The 15,912-nt window shown below is 39.7% G+C and overlaps 1 protein-coding gene across 2 annotated transcripts; it reads left to right on the top strand.

The window, feature by feature from the left end:
* The first annotated feature begins 9,793 nt into the window (after positions 1-9,793).
* Positions 9,794-10,935, top strand: LOC140639392 (L-lactate dehydrogenase A chain-like). Of its 2 annotated transcripts, XM_072837725.1 has the most exons (2): positions 9,812-10,520; positions 10,760-10,935. In XM_072837725.1, exons 1-2 carry the CDS (start codon positions 9,812-9,814, stop codon positions 10,918-10,920), a joined length of 870 nt encoding a protein of 289 aa, XP_072693826.1. In that variant the 3' UTR covers positions 10,921-10,935. The 2 variants fall into 2 exon arrangements, with proteins under 2 accessions (XP_072693825.1, XP_072693826.1); XM_072837724.1 differs by having other exon boundaries at positions 9,794-10,909.
* Positions 10,936-15,912: the final 4,977 nt, after the last annotated feature.

The following is a 15,912-nucleotide window of genomic DNA, read 5'->3' as shown; positions in this document are numbered from 1 at the left end:
TTAAAGGTGATAGAAAAGAGTACTCTAGACTGCCTGCACTTCGAGCTGGTAGGATGGAGAAGAACTACCCCAGTGCAGCCCCACCCCCTTCCAGATCCAGTATCATCACAGCAAAGGAATTGGCCTCACACCAAGGAACCAGTGTTTCTGAGTCAGTTAATTTAGGGCACAACTTGAGAATGTGCATTTTAATAAAATTCCTAGTAGATATTTCTGACTGGGGACTACACTTTGAGAATCTCTGCTTTAACTCATACCATATACATTTGCAGAATTGTCTACAACTTTGTTGCAGGGTGTATGGCATCCATGCCCATGATGGAAGCCACCTTTTATGAATGGCCCTTTTTACAGCTGAGGCAGAGAGTAGAGATTAAGTGATTGGTCAATGGTCACATTGATAGAGATTTGGTATAGTCTGAAGTAGCAAGGTCTTCTGATTTCTAGTCAAGGGTAGTTTCTAAGGCCATCAGTTTTTTGCAACTTTCTTTAATAATAGACAGCGATGGTTGGCGATTGTTATAGAGCATTCAATAATTATATGTTTAGTTGAACTTTTAGCTGAGCTTGATCTAAGGAAACAGGAAAAGAGAAAGAATCCTTCCTATTTTTATTCCTGACACATTGTGGGAAATAGAAGTATCCTTCATTATACTTGAGAACATCAAGTATAGAAACATATAAAATACTTAATTTCAGCTCTTCAGAATGATATGTCTATACTAAATGCTGTTGGGTTCTCAAAGATAGTGGATTTCTTTTTTATTTTTTTAAAATATTTTATTCATTTATTCATGAGAGAGAGGCAGAGACACAGGCAGAGGGAGAAGCAGACTCCCTGTGGGGAGCCTGATGCAGGACTCCATCCCAGGACCCTGGGATCACAACCTGAGCCAAAGGCAGATGCTGAACCCCTGAGCTACCCAGACACCCCAAGATAGTGGATTTCAACACAGTTTAATAAAAAAATATTTTTGATGTTCACTGTGAGAAATATTTCTGCTGGGGCTGTAAATAAGATCTAGTCTTTAACTTAAAGGAATGTATAGTTTAGTGGGAAAAAGCAGAATGTTCATAATTGACTCCAGTGTTACACCAGATGGAATGTGGTATCTACTAAAATGGAGCTTTGAACTGTACAGAGCAGGAGATAGAGGGAAGAGGTTTCACTTAGCAGCATTAATGAAAGTTTTGTGGAGGATGTGTCATCTGAACTGAGCCTCTAAAAGGTAAGAGGATCTTGTCTGGTAAAGATAAAGAGGAAGAATCTTCTGGACAGAGAAAACTGCATGGAAAGAGATGTAGCTAAACCCAGAGCTTGCTTGAGGAGTAGCTTCTTTTCCATGTGCTCTGGGAAGAGCACGCTCATGCACTATGAGATACCACTGAAATGTCAGTGGGAACAGTCAGAATGATGGAACAGTTCTGGGCCGAGAGATATGTGATCAGAGGCTAGGTGGCCATGGCAGGTAGCAGTATGGAGGACAGATGGAAGGGACAAGAAGAGACCGGCAAGGAGGTGGACACCAGTAAGGAGGATACTTCAGAAGTTGACACAGTTGACATGAGTGAGAAAATGAATTTTGAGTCTTTTGTGGTAAACTTGGTTTTGAACCTGATTTCAACTTACTACCTCTGTTGTCTTAGGCAAAATACCACTCTCTTTGGACTTCAGTTTTACTATTTCTGAAAAGAGAGGGTAGATGCTGGCTAAAGTCTATGTACTGCAAACTTTCTGTGATTCTGGGAATCCTACTTGTCCTCTGTTGCAAATAGAATTTTGGATGATCTTGGTCACTTTTTAATCCTTCAATTTTGCTAATATGATTGTGCCTCCATTTGGGATCACAAAGTTGAAATAAAATACAATTGAAGGTCCCATTGATCTAGCCATAGTTTGGGGTAGAAGTGTGAAGATGAAATTTTATTCAAACCTGCCTTATTTAGAACTTATTTCAATAATACCAACTTTTCAAGTAGGATTGATTTGCAACAGAGAAAATGTTGTCTTGCTGAGTTTACAAATTCATGGGACAGGAAGCATGATTTCAACTCTGAAAATGTGGTAGGTTACTTAGGTTACTTCTTATAAACACAAGGGTTTGCATCAGGGGTAGAGGCCAGATTTCATGACTCTGACTGGAAATATTAGGGAACAGATGAATCATATAATACATCACTTCAACCGGAAAGTGAATGTATCCTACTGTTAAGAGTTTATCTCAAAATGCTTTGTGAAATCTAAGGGAGCTGGAGGAACCCTAGCTCAAGGTGTGGGATGTCATGGTCTATCTAGCATAGACTCCAGCCAGAAGACCAAATGTGTGGCCTTTTGTTCTCTCCTGGGGGATGGGAAGGATATGGAAAACAATGCTCTGGCCATGGAGAAGATTCAAGGGAATAAAAATGAATCATCGCTGGCCGCCAGGAAACACTAGGAGTTCTCTAAATGGAATGAAGTCCTCCTGTACCTTGGGTGGGAGGAAAGAGATTGAGGGGAAACAACAGCTGAGGGGGAGACGGAAGCTGGAGAGAGGGACACTGCAGCAGGCCTGTGACTCCCAACCAGCACCACAGAGGAACAAACCCAAAGGCTGTGAGCTTATGCTGGTTTCCTGTGGTGTTCCTTAGGGAGGTTCCTTGGGGTTTTTTTGTTTTTTTGTTTTTTTTTTGACTGCCTTTGGTGATTTCCTAATCAGCTGCCCCAGTCCCCAACCTCCACCCTATGCAATGTCATCTGCATAAAAATGTGGAGAATGTGACCAACTATTCACGCATGTCGGGAAGGGCTCTGTGAATTATGAGGCTGCACGTGTGGCCTGCTATACAAAGGGTCTCCAACCAGCAGGCTGGGAACACAAATTGCTGCCCTAGGCAAAGGAGGCCCAAGGGTCAAGGGACATCTGGAGCTGAGTCCAGGCCCTGAACTGGGACTTTGGAAGAATTTCAGGCACATCCTGCTCCTTACTGGACCCTGAGGCATGGGATTTGGGCTGGATTTGTTCATGATTCTTGTGTTTAATTAATTAATGACTTAATCACTTTTTAAGCATCCTTATATTTCTCCATTAATTTCAGTTTTCTTTAGTGTTTCTAAATAATGTCTTTTTTTAAACTTTTGTTAATGTCATTTTCAAACATACAAGAAAAAGAATAGTATATATTGAAACTGTACCACCTGGCTTCAATATTTATCAATATTGTGCCAAATTTGTTTTACTTATATCTCCTCCACTTTTTAAATCTAGAGTATATGGTATTAAAGCAAATACCAAATCTCATATCATTTCAATTATAAAAATTTCAGAATGCTAGCAGATAAGGACTTTCATTAAGTAAGGCCTAGACCCAAAGTGGGCCTTGAACTCATGACCTGAGATCAAGAGTTACATGCTCTACCAACTGAGCCAGCCAGGCACCCCAGATAAGGACTCTTTTTTTGTAACATAATAATACTATCATATATCATATGTAAAAAAATTAGTGATTTTAAAATATCATACAAATATATGTCTTATTATACCACAGAACCCAAAAAAGATCCACACATAATACATATTGGTTCCTCTCTTTTTAAATTGCCATTTATTTGTGGGAGAAATTGGGTCATAAGTTTCTTTTTTTTTTTTTTTTTAAGATTTTATTTATTTATTCATGAGAGACAGAGAGAGAGAGAGGGGCAGAGACACAGGCAGAGGGAGAAGCAGGCTCCATGCAGGAAGCCCGCCCAACATGGGACTGGATCCCGAGTCTCCAGGATCAGGCCCTGGGCCGAAGGTGGCGCTAAACTGCTGAACCACCCAGGCTGCCTGGGTCTTAAGTTTCTATAGAATTTCCCACATCCTAGATTTGGCTCATTGCATCCTTGTGATATTTTTCCCATGATTCCTACTTCCTTTTCATTAGGAAATGTTATTTAGAGACTACCATCTGGGCTTGAAGGATAGTCTTTGCCACTGCATTGTCATTGTTTTATGAATTTTTAAGGGCAAATAGTGAGAAAATATTTATTTTTGAAAATAAGAAAAACTGAGTTCCTATTAATATTTTCAATTTAAGTTCATGGTTGCAGGGTTTTTGCTTACTTGATTTAAAAAAATAAAAGATTTTATTTATTTCTTTGACAGAGAGAGCATGAGCAGGAGAAGCAGCAGGCAGAGAGAGAGAGAGAGAAGCAGGCTCCCCACAGAGCAGATAGCCCAATGTGAGGGATGGGATTATGACCTGAACTGAAGGCAGATGCTTAACCAACTGAGCCACAAGGGACCCCTTAATTTACTTGATTTTGTATTTGTATCTTATTTCTCCTTTCCTGAAAAACTTGATTTTTATAATATTAACATAATTACTAATTAGTTGTAATTCACAACACATTTAACATAGGTTAAAATTTTCTTGCAGTAATTCTGTGGAAGCAGTATTGTCTCTTATGTTTCTGAAGATAGCAATTGTAGTTCCTTTTTACAATAATGTTTTCTTGTATTCCCCTTATTGTTTTGTTTTTACTACCTAGATTTTCATAAGTATTTGATGAACTATTGGCTATTGACTAAAAAATGAGAGATAGTAAAACATCAGTATTACTAATAACAGTAAGATTACTAAAGAGTATAAAACAAAGAAATTAAGTAAAAATCCCATAATCTTCCATTTGAATAGGAAATCAATATGAACTTATCTTTTTTCTTAAAATAAATAAAAAATGCACACTTCATTGCTCTGTCCCTGAAAAGTCTGAGAAGCAATGCTAATTCAGTAATAATATGCATGACCAGCATTCAGATTCTGGTCTCTAAATACCATTCCCCACTAAGAGAAATCAGAACTTCCCAGTAAGAGAAATCAGAAACCATTCCCCACTATGAGAAACCAGAACTCTTTTGGAAAAGTGCCTGATTTCAAGACTAGGGCAGAAAATTAACAAGTAAGTCTGGGACATCATTTTATGTCAAGGAAGAAATAAAGAAGCCTTTCAAAACAAATGGAATCATATCAAAAGGACACAAAAGCCACCTTTGAGGCTCCCATTTGCCAAAGATGGGACCATTTGAGCAAGACAAAGAATCAGATATATAAAAATTCCTGAGTTTATGATGGTTTTCAAAAATATTTCATTGGTCATCTTTGAAGGTTGCTAAGGCACAGTAACATTGAAAAGGAAAGTATGAAATATCCTTCCTTTCCTGTATGTACTGTATTTCAGGGTAACCAAATTGTTGATGTGGTAAAGATCTTCGTAGACCTATAATTCTGACCAGTGAATGAAGAAAAAATGATAGGATTCAAAAAGCATCGTTTTGCACCCCTTTATGATCTAGGCAACAATTAGTGTTTGCTAAAACAATTAGGTTAAAAGTCAATGAAGACCTCCATAATGGAAATGTTTTCCTTAACCCATTGATCCATCTTGGTATCATTAAAACAACTGGTCTGTATAATGATGTCCTATGGTTGGAAAAACACACCACCACTTATGGAGTATATTCTTGCTTAAAAAAAAAAAAAATCAAACCTGAATCTTATCAACTCAGTAGGTTTAGTGGTCAGTTTACAGAAAACAAGAGGAAGAACATTTAAACAAGATCATTAATATGTAATAAATGAAATCCTGAATGAGATATCCTATAAGTCAGATGAGCTACTTTCTCCACAAAATAATGGCATAAAAAAATAGAGGCATGCATTGTTAGAGAATACAAGATACTTGTGAGATATAACAACCAAAGCCAATGTATGGACATTGTTTGGATCCTACTTTGAACAAACTCACTATAAAATACATCTTTGAGATAATTGGGGAAATGTGAATATAGGCTTAGTATTCAATTATATAAAGGAATTATTTTAAGTTGTACTATCATAATGGCATAAGTGCTATTTTTAAAAGTTTTGTTCAGCAAAAGATAGATGTATATTGAAGCATTTCTAGATGGGTTTAAAAACTGGGTAATAGATACATGTGAGTTCATTATACTGTTCTTTCTACTTCTAAGTTCAAAATTTTCTATCAATTAGGTTTTTAAAAAATAAAGGAAAAAACTCTTGGCGAATATTGAATCAAAGTTATCTCTAAATAAACATAGTCTTAAAAAACAATAGAAAAAACAATCTTGGTTAACATAGAACGTGGACAAAAAAAGAAAATAGGTATTTCCAAAAGAATATCTAAATGAACAAAACACGATGATAAACTAACCATCTCCTCTACGTCTACCTTACTTGATTTCTATGTCGTCACTACCAATGTTCTAGATATCAATCACCTCTCTTCCATGTGATTCTGGTAATGCACAAATTCTATTTTTTCTGGCTCTTTTTTCCGAGAACTATCTCCCTTCTGTCTGTATTTGTCATGCCACCTAATCTGTGCCATGATGCAATTTTCCCATGATTAATGCAATTTATAGGACTTTATTTGTCTTCCATGGTTCTGTGTTAGATTTATTTTTCCTGTAGTCACCAAAGGAGGCCACCCAATTGCAAAAGTAAATCCTGTTTGGATCATAGTAGAGACTGAGGCACAGCTCATTCCTTCTAAGCTATATTAGTTCTTCTCCAGTGTTGAGTCTTGACTTTGTCACTTCTTTCTTCCCTGACACTAAATTTGGTGCCCATGTGTCTCCCAAACCTATTACCTGCCACTTACTTACTAGAGTGACTCGAAGCAGAAATGAATTTTTCAATTTCTGGTTTTTCACAACCCAGCGAACTAGCCTGACGGAAGAGTAAGAACTCTCCCAGGACAGACTTCTCCTTCTTTTCAGAGGCAAGTGCTCATGGGGGGGGGGAACAAATGAGCCTTGTGCTCTGCCCTTAAGGTCAATGGATTGAATGTGGCCTTGTGTGTGTCGTGAATGTACAGTACATGACATCATGCATATTCAGTGGGCTTTTCCAACCGACAGAGTCCCACTCATGACCAAAATTCTTTTTTTACAAAGGCTCTCCTCTGACTTTGGAGGTTATTTTACTCTCCTGGTGCTTTTATCTTTTTTTTTTTTTTTTTTTCCTGTCATGGCCATGATTCTTCTTTCTTCTGACTTGCTCTTTTTTCCCTACCCTCTCCTCAATTCTGTTCTCCTTTTTCTGTCCTTTTCTTTTATTTCTTTCCTCCTCCCATATTCCTTGCTATCTGCTTCCTGCTTTTTCCTTCTTCTCCTGGTTTCTCTTTTCATTCTTCATGTGTAAAACTATTAGAAACACCTGACCTCGACTGTCAGTTTTATGTGGGTCAACTGAAACCTTCTTTATCACTTCCACCCACATTCCAATCCTGCATCTCCAACAGACTAATTGATATTTATATTTGGATATCCTTGTTATTAATTCCAAAATAAAACTTATCATCTCCCTAAGAGATTCTCCCTCACATTTTCTTTGACTTTGTGACATTTCCAGGCTCCTAGCCACCCAGACTTGAGCCTCAGACTCATCTCTTATTCTTTCCTTCACCAGTCCATTGGGACAAGGAGCACATTTTATTATCTCAGTCTTTGAAACACATCCTCACCCATCCCTCCTCACCGTTTCTACCAATATCATGGTGATCTGGGCCCATTGGTTGTGCTGAATGATAATAATGACTCCTCTAAACCCATTTCCCCTCTATTTGTTTTGCCCCTTGGGTTCCCTGGGCCCACTCTCACCCTAGATGATCATTCACTCAAACACTGCTTGGTTCATTCCAAATCTAAAATATTATGTGAATATCTACCCTTCTCTGTAGGAACCCAACATCCTCAGGCTGGCATTTGAAACTTTTTGTAATTATTTCTACCTGACGTTCCCAACCTTCTCTCTCTCCAGCACAGCTTCCTCCTGACTGTGTATACACTCTTCATTTCCTGTCCAAATCTTTCCTTATACTCTCATTCTCATTTCAGATGACATGCTGCTTCTTCTCCACTGATCTGTGAGCTTTCCATCCTCCAAGTCCCTGTGAAAACCCTCTTCCTTCAGAAGGGATTTATGGATGAAATAACTAGATGCCCAGTTTTGCTTTAAAATAATCTAGTGGATAGTGGACAAGTATGTATGTGGGGGGGAGGGGTAATAAATGAAATGACCTGGACAGAGGTTGCCATGTTAGATATACAGAGGTTCATTAACCTATTCTCTGAACTTTTGTATATGTTTGAATCTTCCATTACAGAAAGTTTAAAAATAAAATAGAATCTAGGAGTATGGCCATGAAACATAGCATCCTTTTTTTTTTTTTTTAAGATTTTATTTATTTATTCATGAGAGACAGAGAGAGGGCGGGGGTGGGGGGCAGAGGGAGAAGCAGGCTCCATGCAGGAAGCCTGATATGGGACTCAATCCCAGGACTCTGGGACCACACCCTGAGCCAAGGCAGATGCTCAACCTCTGAGCCACCTAGGCATCCCAAAACATGGTGTCCTATACAGGCAGGACTCATCAACAGTTGGAGAGGATTCCAGCAGAATGTCAAATTGGTCTCAGGGAGGGTTGGTAGAGAAGAGGAGGATGGTGATCATGTAACCAGCCTATAAAATTAGATTCTACAAGATTTGTGTCTGCTCTGTTACTGGCTGTACCCAGCCAATAGAATGTTCCTGGCCCTCCATATTATTTGTGGAATTAACTTATTGATTAAATAGATTATCTATAAGTCAAGGTAGGTCTGAGAACAGCCTGCAAATCCATTCTGTCAAAGAAGAAAATGGCCATGTTTCTCTTGGGACCTAAATATGTTCACAGTGTACTGCAAAAGCATAAATAAAAGCACCAAACAGCTCATTTATTCAAAAGGTTGTCATTGTGTGCTTACCATGCTTCATGTGTGAATAAAATAGAGAACAAAGAAGTCTCTGCCTTCTGGGGCTTATATAGTAGAGGAGGTACAGACAAAAAAATACATGGTCTGGAGAGATCAATGCAGAATAAGGTGTATAGTGTCACAGGAAAACAGAAGAGGCACCACAAACTCTGGAGGCCCAGGAAGGTTCCCCAAAGCTGAAAGCTGAAGGATAAATAAGTGTTTGCCTTATGAAAACAGAAGGAAAGACTGTTTCAAGCAGAGAAAGCAGCTTGGAGAAGAGAGGAACAAATGAAAGAAGTTTACTGAGGGTGGGTCCTAGAACAAAGCAGGTCAGGCAGACTGGTTGTCAAGGGTCAAGTCAAGAGATAAGATTGGACAAGAACAGAGGAGCCAGATCCTGCAAGGTACTGTAGGGTAATTTATAGAATGTGAACTCAATATAAAAAGCTAAGAGAAGACCTTGAAAAGTTCTCGAGCATCCAGAGTGACGTAGTACTCAGATTTTGCATTTTTGGAAGTCCCATCTGGCTAAAGTGCAGAGAATGGATTGGAGGGTGATAGCTACAAAGCTGTGCAATCCTTTTTTTTTTTTTTTTTTTTTTTTGAGAGAGAGACTGTGAGCTGGGACAGGGATGTTTGGGGAGGTAGGGATGGAGGGAGAGGGAGAGAGAATCAAATCTTAAGTAGGCTCCATGCCCAGCACGCATGGGGGTGTGGCACTCGATCTCACAACCCTGAGATCATGACCTGAGCTGAAAAACCAAGAGTCAAACACTTAGCTGACTAAGTGACTCAGCCACCCAGGTGCTTCACTAGAGAGAGGTGACGGTGACCTTGCTAATGGATGGATGGGGTGGGGCATGGGGGTGGGCAATACAGACATTTCAGGGTGGAGGATAGGGAAGCCGTTCTTCAAAATAGGAAATAAGGAGGAGCCACAGCCGCCAAGTCCCGACCCCGACCTGACCCCGCACACGGCCACCTGCTGCCTACCACGCACTCCTGATTCCTTTTGGTTCTAAGTCCAAAATGGCAACTCTCAAGGATCAGCTGATTCAGAATCTTCTTAAGGAAGACAATATCTCCCAGAATAAGATTACAGTCATTGGGGTTGGTGCTATTGGCATGACTTGTGCCATCAGTATCTTAATGAAGGACTTGGCAGATGAACTCGCTCTTGTTGATGTGATGGAAGACAAATTGAAGGAAGAGACGATGGATCTCCAGCACAGCAGCCTTTTCTTTAGAACACCAAAAATTGTCTCTGGCAAAGACTATAATGTGACTGCAAACTCCAAGCTGGCTATTATCACGGCTGGGGCATGTCAGCAAGAGGGAGAAAGTCGTCTTAATTTGATCCAGCGTAACCTGAACATCTTTAAGTTCATCATTCCTAATATTGTCAAATACAGCCCAAACTGCAAGTTGCTTGTTGTTTCCAATCCAGTGAATATCTTTACCTATGTGGCTTGGAAGATAACTGGCTTTCCCAAAAACTGCATTATTGGAAGTGATTGCAATCTGGATTCAGCCCGGTTCCGTTACCTAATAGGGGAAAGGTTGGGAGTTCACCCATTAAGCTGTCATAGGTGGGTCCTTGGAGAGCATGGAGACTCCAGTGTGCCTGTATGGAGTGGAGCAAATGTTGCTGGTGTCTCTCTGAAGAATCTGCACCCTGACTTAGGCACTGATGCAGATAAGGAACAGTGGAAAGAGGTTTACAAACAGGTGGTTGACAGTGCCTATGAGGTGATCAAACTGAAAGGCTACACTTCCTGGGCCATTGGACTGTCTGTGGCAGATTTGGCAGAAAGTATAACGAAGAATTTTAGGTGGGTGCATCCAATTTCCACCATGATTAAGGGTCTCTATGGAATAAAAGATGATGTCTTCCTTAGTGTTCCTTGCATCTTGGGGCAGAATGGAATCTCCGATGTGAGAGTGACTCTGACTCCTGAGGAAGAGGCCCATTTGAAGAATGCAGATACACTTTGGGGGATCCAAAAGGAACTGCAGTTTTAAAATTTTCTAATGTACCACGTCACTATCTAGACTACGACAAGATTTTAGTTGGAGGTTGTGTATGTTGTCCTTATTATTTGACCTGTTACTCAAGTAGTAATATTAAAATGGGCTAAGAAAAACATCAGTTTCCTAAAGTTACAAATGGGAATGGTTCACAAAACCCTGCAGCTATATCCTGATGCTGGATGATACCTGTCTTGTGTAGTCCTAAATTGGTTAATGTAATATAGTTCCACCATCTCGGAGACACCACTGCCAATGTCACATATGCTGCAGTTACTCCTCAAACCAGATGTGTATTTACTGTGTTCCGTAACTTCTGATTCCTTTGCCCCAACACCCAACATGCTTAGTCGATCTTTTTTCTTCAGTCACATCCTGGGATCTAATGTATAAATTCAATATTGCATGTATAGTGCATAACTCTTCTAAAGGATCTTATTTTGTGTACTATATATGTCGGAATATAGTGTACATTGCCATAAAATGTAAAAAGACAATGCAGCCAACTATCTGTCCTACCAACTAAAATACCAAATAAATTTTGAACAGTGAAAAAAAAAAGGAAATGAGGAAATGAAGTAGTTTCCTATCTGTGTGGCTGTTCTCCACTCGAATGCAAGTTTTTTCTCAAAATTGCTTTTATTTGAGAAAATAAAGAAATGTCTCAAAAATGTTCCTACTGTATAGGGAGTGCCAGCTTAGGAATGGATGGCAGTGTGAAGAAGGGAAAAGATCGGTTGGTGGCCTGAGAATAAGGAAACCGGGTTCTAGTCCATAAGTGCCATTTTCATTGTTCCACTAGCTTTGTTTCATCATACTTCCACTTCTTTAGTTCATTGTCTTCTTCACGAGGGTTGATTTTCTTGAATACTTTCTATATCTTGGTTGTGGGCTTATCTGTGTGGTTGAGATTCCCAGTTAGAGTCTGTGTCACATCTGTTTGTATGGTCTGCCTGGAAAGGGGACAAGAGTTGCCCTGGTGTCCTGCTTGTATTCTGGTCTGCTTTCAGGAAGAGGAAGGATGGGCTATGTCACCTGGCAGGGCACTGTACTGGTTTGTTAGATGTTAGTACTCGGCGCTCCCCACTAAGGTCAACAGCCACCTGCTGCCCTGTCTCTGATCTGATGGAGCCTGGAGGCAGACACTCCATCACTGCTGCTTGGCTGCTATTGCTATGACATCTATTCCCTGTCTGTTGCCCTGGACTCCCTTCTGCTGCAGGTTTATACAGCTCCAAGTATATACCTCCTTAGCATGCTTCAACTTTTCTCGGAGGTCTCAGATGCATCTGGACTACAGATTTCCCTGTCAATCCAATCTTCTCAATTTTTATTCCTTTTTTTTAAGGTTTTATTTTCAAGTAATCTCTACACTCAATGTGGGCCTCCATCTTACAACCCTGAGATCAAGAGTCACATGCTCTACCACCTAGCCACGCAGGTGCCCCTCAATTTTTATTCTCTAAGTTATTTGTGACCAAAGTCTTACTTTTTTAAAGCACAATTATCTCTAGGAATTTGGAAAAACTGCAACTTGTACTTGGTCCACCATTTTGAAATGGAAGTCTCTGCTCTGGCTAACAACTCAAGTATTTCAGAAGCTAATCTTTGACAGTCCCTGGGACTTTTTTTTTAAGATTTTATTTATTTATTCATGATAGACACACAGAGAGAAGTAGAGACATAGGCAGAGGGAGATTCAATCCCAGGACCTTGGGATCACGACTTGAGCCAAAGGCAGACACTCAACTGCTGAGCCACCCAGGCGTCCCAAGGTCACTGGGATCTGTCTTATTTGCTCATCTTTGCTGAAATGAGAAGAGGACAGGAAAGATTTGTTGGAAAACAGGAACAATTTATTTTCTTAAAGCTGATTTCTTTTTAGGGCAGCCTGGGTGGCTCAGCGGTTTAGTGCTGAGCAGGATCGAGTCCCACGTCAGGCTTCCTGCATGGAGTCTGCTTCCCCCTCTGCCTGTGTCTCTGCCTCTCTTTGTCTCTGTGTCTCTCATGAATAAATAAATAAAATCTTAAAAAAAAAAAAAAAAAAAAAGCTGATTTCTTTTTAATACCTGAATGGGGAGTTAGAAGTTTGTATCCAAAAGAGTATTTTTTGGTTATTGGGAAATGGGTCACTCAAAGTCAGAAGCATACTCAATGTCAGAAAAATACCTCTATTGCCTTTTAGAGTTTGGATTTATGTACTTTCCAAATGAGTGAATTTCAAGTCCCTGGACCTGGCAGAGCTGCCTTCTCTGGGCTCAGAAATAATTTGGTTCCAGGGAGCTGGAGAATTTATGGACTTCTGAATTCTATCCAACTGAATAGGAGAGAAGCTTGGGAAAGAGCCAGCCAGGTGCATGACAAAATTAGAGCTACAGCTGGAGAGAGGGGATTCCATGAGCGGGAGGGTCAGCCTGAGGGGCTGAGTCATCAGTACAGAGAGGATTCTGAGGGCTCTGGAATTCTAGTTAGGCCCTGGTGGTGAAATGAAGTTTCGGCTTTGATCCTCTGGGAAGGGGCAGACCCTGTTGAGAGAGATTCCAGTTAGAGGCTACTCCCTATTTCATGGAAAAGGCAAAAAAAGTTGCAAAGCTCTAAACAACAACAACAACAAAGGTTTTCATTTGCTTATTTGTGTAGAAGTCTTTTAGTCTATTTAGGTACAATGAAAATAGAAACAGGATTTAGTAAGTTAGTTAAGAAATCTTTGCTTTGTTTCCTTTCAAGAAACTGGATAAAAAGACCCCTTGACCATTTTCTAAAATTTAAATGAGTGTCTGCACAGGATGAGAACAGGGTGTGGTGGGGAGAGAGGGTACTGGCCATGAAAGTATTAAGTGTGGTGCTTGAACTTCAGGGCTCTCACTCACAGGGATCACCCCTTTCAGGGCCTGACAAGTGTTCACTTGGTCATATGCTTTTGTAAAGTTTGCAAAAGTAAAACCATTGTTTCCTTCTACCTTGACTTCCCTCCATCACCATCTTTTCATATCATGTGGCAGCTAAGGGTATTTCAGGGTCTGACTAAAGGGACGTCCAAGTGAAAATAGAGTGAGTTTGGTTCAGTGTGATGTATTTACACAGTTTGCAGGCACTTTGGGTTCAGTTATTTCCACTTGTTTGAATGTAGGAATGGCTTTCGGGAATTTTTTAATTTAATTGAGATATGACTCCTATATCCTCAAATTGAATCCTTTAAAGCTATAATTCAGTTACTTTAGTATATTCACAATGCTGTGCAACTGTCACAACTATTTGATTCTAGAACATTTTCACACCCCTCTCCCCCCAAAGAAACCCCATGAGTCACTCTATTCTTTCCTTCCCCCACTGCCAGCCAGCTCCTAATCTCTTAATGCCCCCTAATCTACTTTCTGTCTCTATAAATCTGCTTGTTCTGTACATTTCATGTCCATGAAATCATACAATATGTTGCCTTTTGCATCTGGCTTTTTAAACTTAGAGCAACGTTTTCAAGATTCATTCACATTATAGTATGAATCAGTACTTTATTCTTTTTATGGCTAAATAATACTCCATTTTGTTCATCAAATAAATGCATCAGTTGATAGACATTTCAGTTATTTCTAGTTATGTTCTTCCTGACAATGTGTGAAGTTAGCTAACATGAAGCTCCAGGGCCAGTGGTGGTATCACACTATGGGGATGGCCAATGTGCCAGACACTGGTTGTGGAAGAGAACACTTTGAAATATACAGTCAGAAGCTATCATGTTAGTGGAATGATTAAATCTCTCTTATCCATATAGAAGTGATATTACAAAATTATTGTCAAGTAAAAAAGTTATCAAAATTTTTGAGCCCACAAAATGTGGAAAGACATATAGAGGTGTGTCAGGTGGCTAGCCAATTAAAATATATATTTTTTTAATTTGGGGATATTTTTGTTAACTATTTTGTTAATATTTTATTAATTATTTTAAAACATGTGCTTTGTGGCTTTCTCTCATTTGAAATAAGCACTTTTAAATTTAAGTTTATATTTATAATTTTATATTTCTTAAATCCTGTAGATCATAAACTGCAAACCCCTTAAAATCAGGATCCACCTGCTGTTAAGCAATACTTTCAACTCCGTCACTTTTTCTTTTTTCTTTTTTACTTTTTCTTTTTCTTTCTTTCTTTCTTTCTTTCTTTCTTTCTTTCTTTCTTTCTTTCTTTCTTTCTTTCTTTCTTTCTTTCTTTCTTTTTGTAGTACTACTTAAAATGGAAGTCTCTGCTTTGGCTAAACAATCAGAGCGGCCAGGAGCTTGTGTGAGAGATTTCCAATTAGGGGATGATACAGCAAGTTGCTCATTTTGTTGCTTTCCACTTTCTTGTCCATCTTTTTCAGCGCAGCAACACTTTGAAGAAAAACTAGCTCAGGCAATACCTTATTACCTAATTAAATATGCAGTGCCTAGAAGAGTTGCTGTGATTGATTGAATATTGTTTAGCAGGTATTTTCCTCTATGCTCCCTTCCTCTGGGGCAGAGTCTACTTCCCCTGGCTTCCCTCCATGGGCTTGGCCCTGTGACTACTTTGGCCAATGGGATATAGACAGAAGAAGTCCATATGACAGTTCTGAGAACCAGAAGCCCCATTAGATCACATTCTGGGAGGCAGTGGTCCTTCAGCATGGGTCCTGCAAGAAGATACACACAGAGACGTATATCCTGAATCTGATATTCAGCCTTCAGGAGGAGCTGCTGCCACTGACCTGCAGACCGTGAGTGAGAAATAAACATTTACTGTTCTGAGCCACTGAGTTGGGGGTTGTCTGAAACACACTGGAGCTGCAGCAGAAGCTGACTAATACAGAAGCACATTCCCAATCTAAACAGCAGAGCCAATATCATTTCTCTCTCAGGAGGCAGCTGAGCTTCGTTCCAAAACTCCGACTTGCAGGATCCTTGACAGCAGATCCCAGTACACCACCTTTCTGCATGCTTCCATCTTTCAAGGATATCCATTTCTGCCTTGAGGACATGCCTCCTCTTCCCCACCTCCCTTTAGCTATAATTTTAAGTACAATTTATTTCATTGTTTCTACCCTTTATAATAACACTTTTGTCACTTCAATTAAACAGCTTCCAAAAGCAG

This window comes from Canis lupus, chromosome 9 (assembly GCF_048164855.1).
Source record: "Canis lupus baileyi chromosome 9, mCanLup2.hap1, whole genome shotgun sequence".
Lineage (NCBI taxonomy): Eukaryota > Metazoa > Chordata > Mammalia > Carnivora > Canidae > Canis > Canis lupus.
The sequence above is the reverse complement of the archived record's forward strand: the minus strand, read 5'-3'. Positions and strand labels throughout refer to the sequence as shown.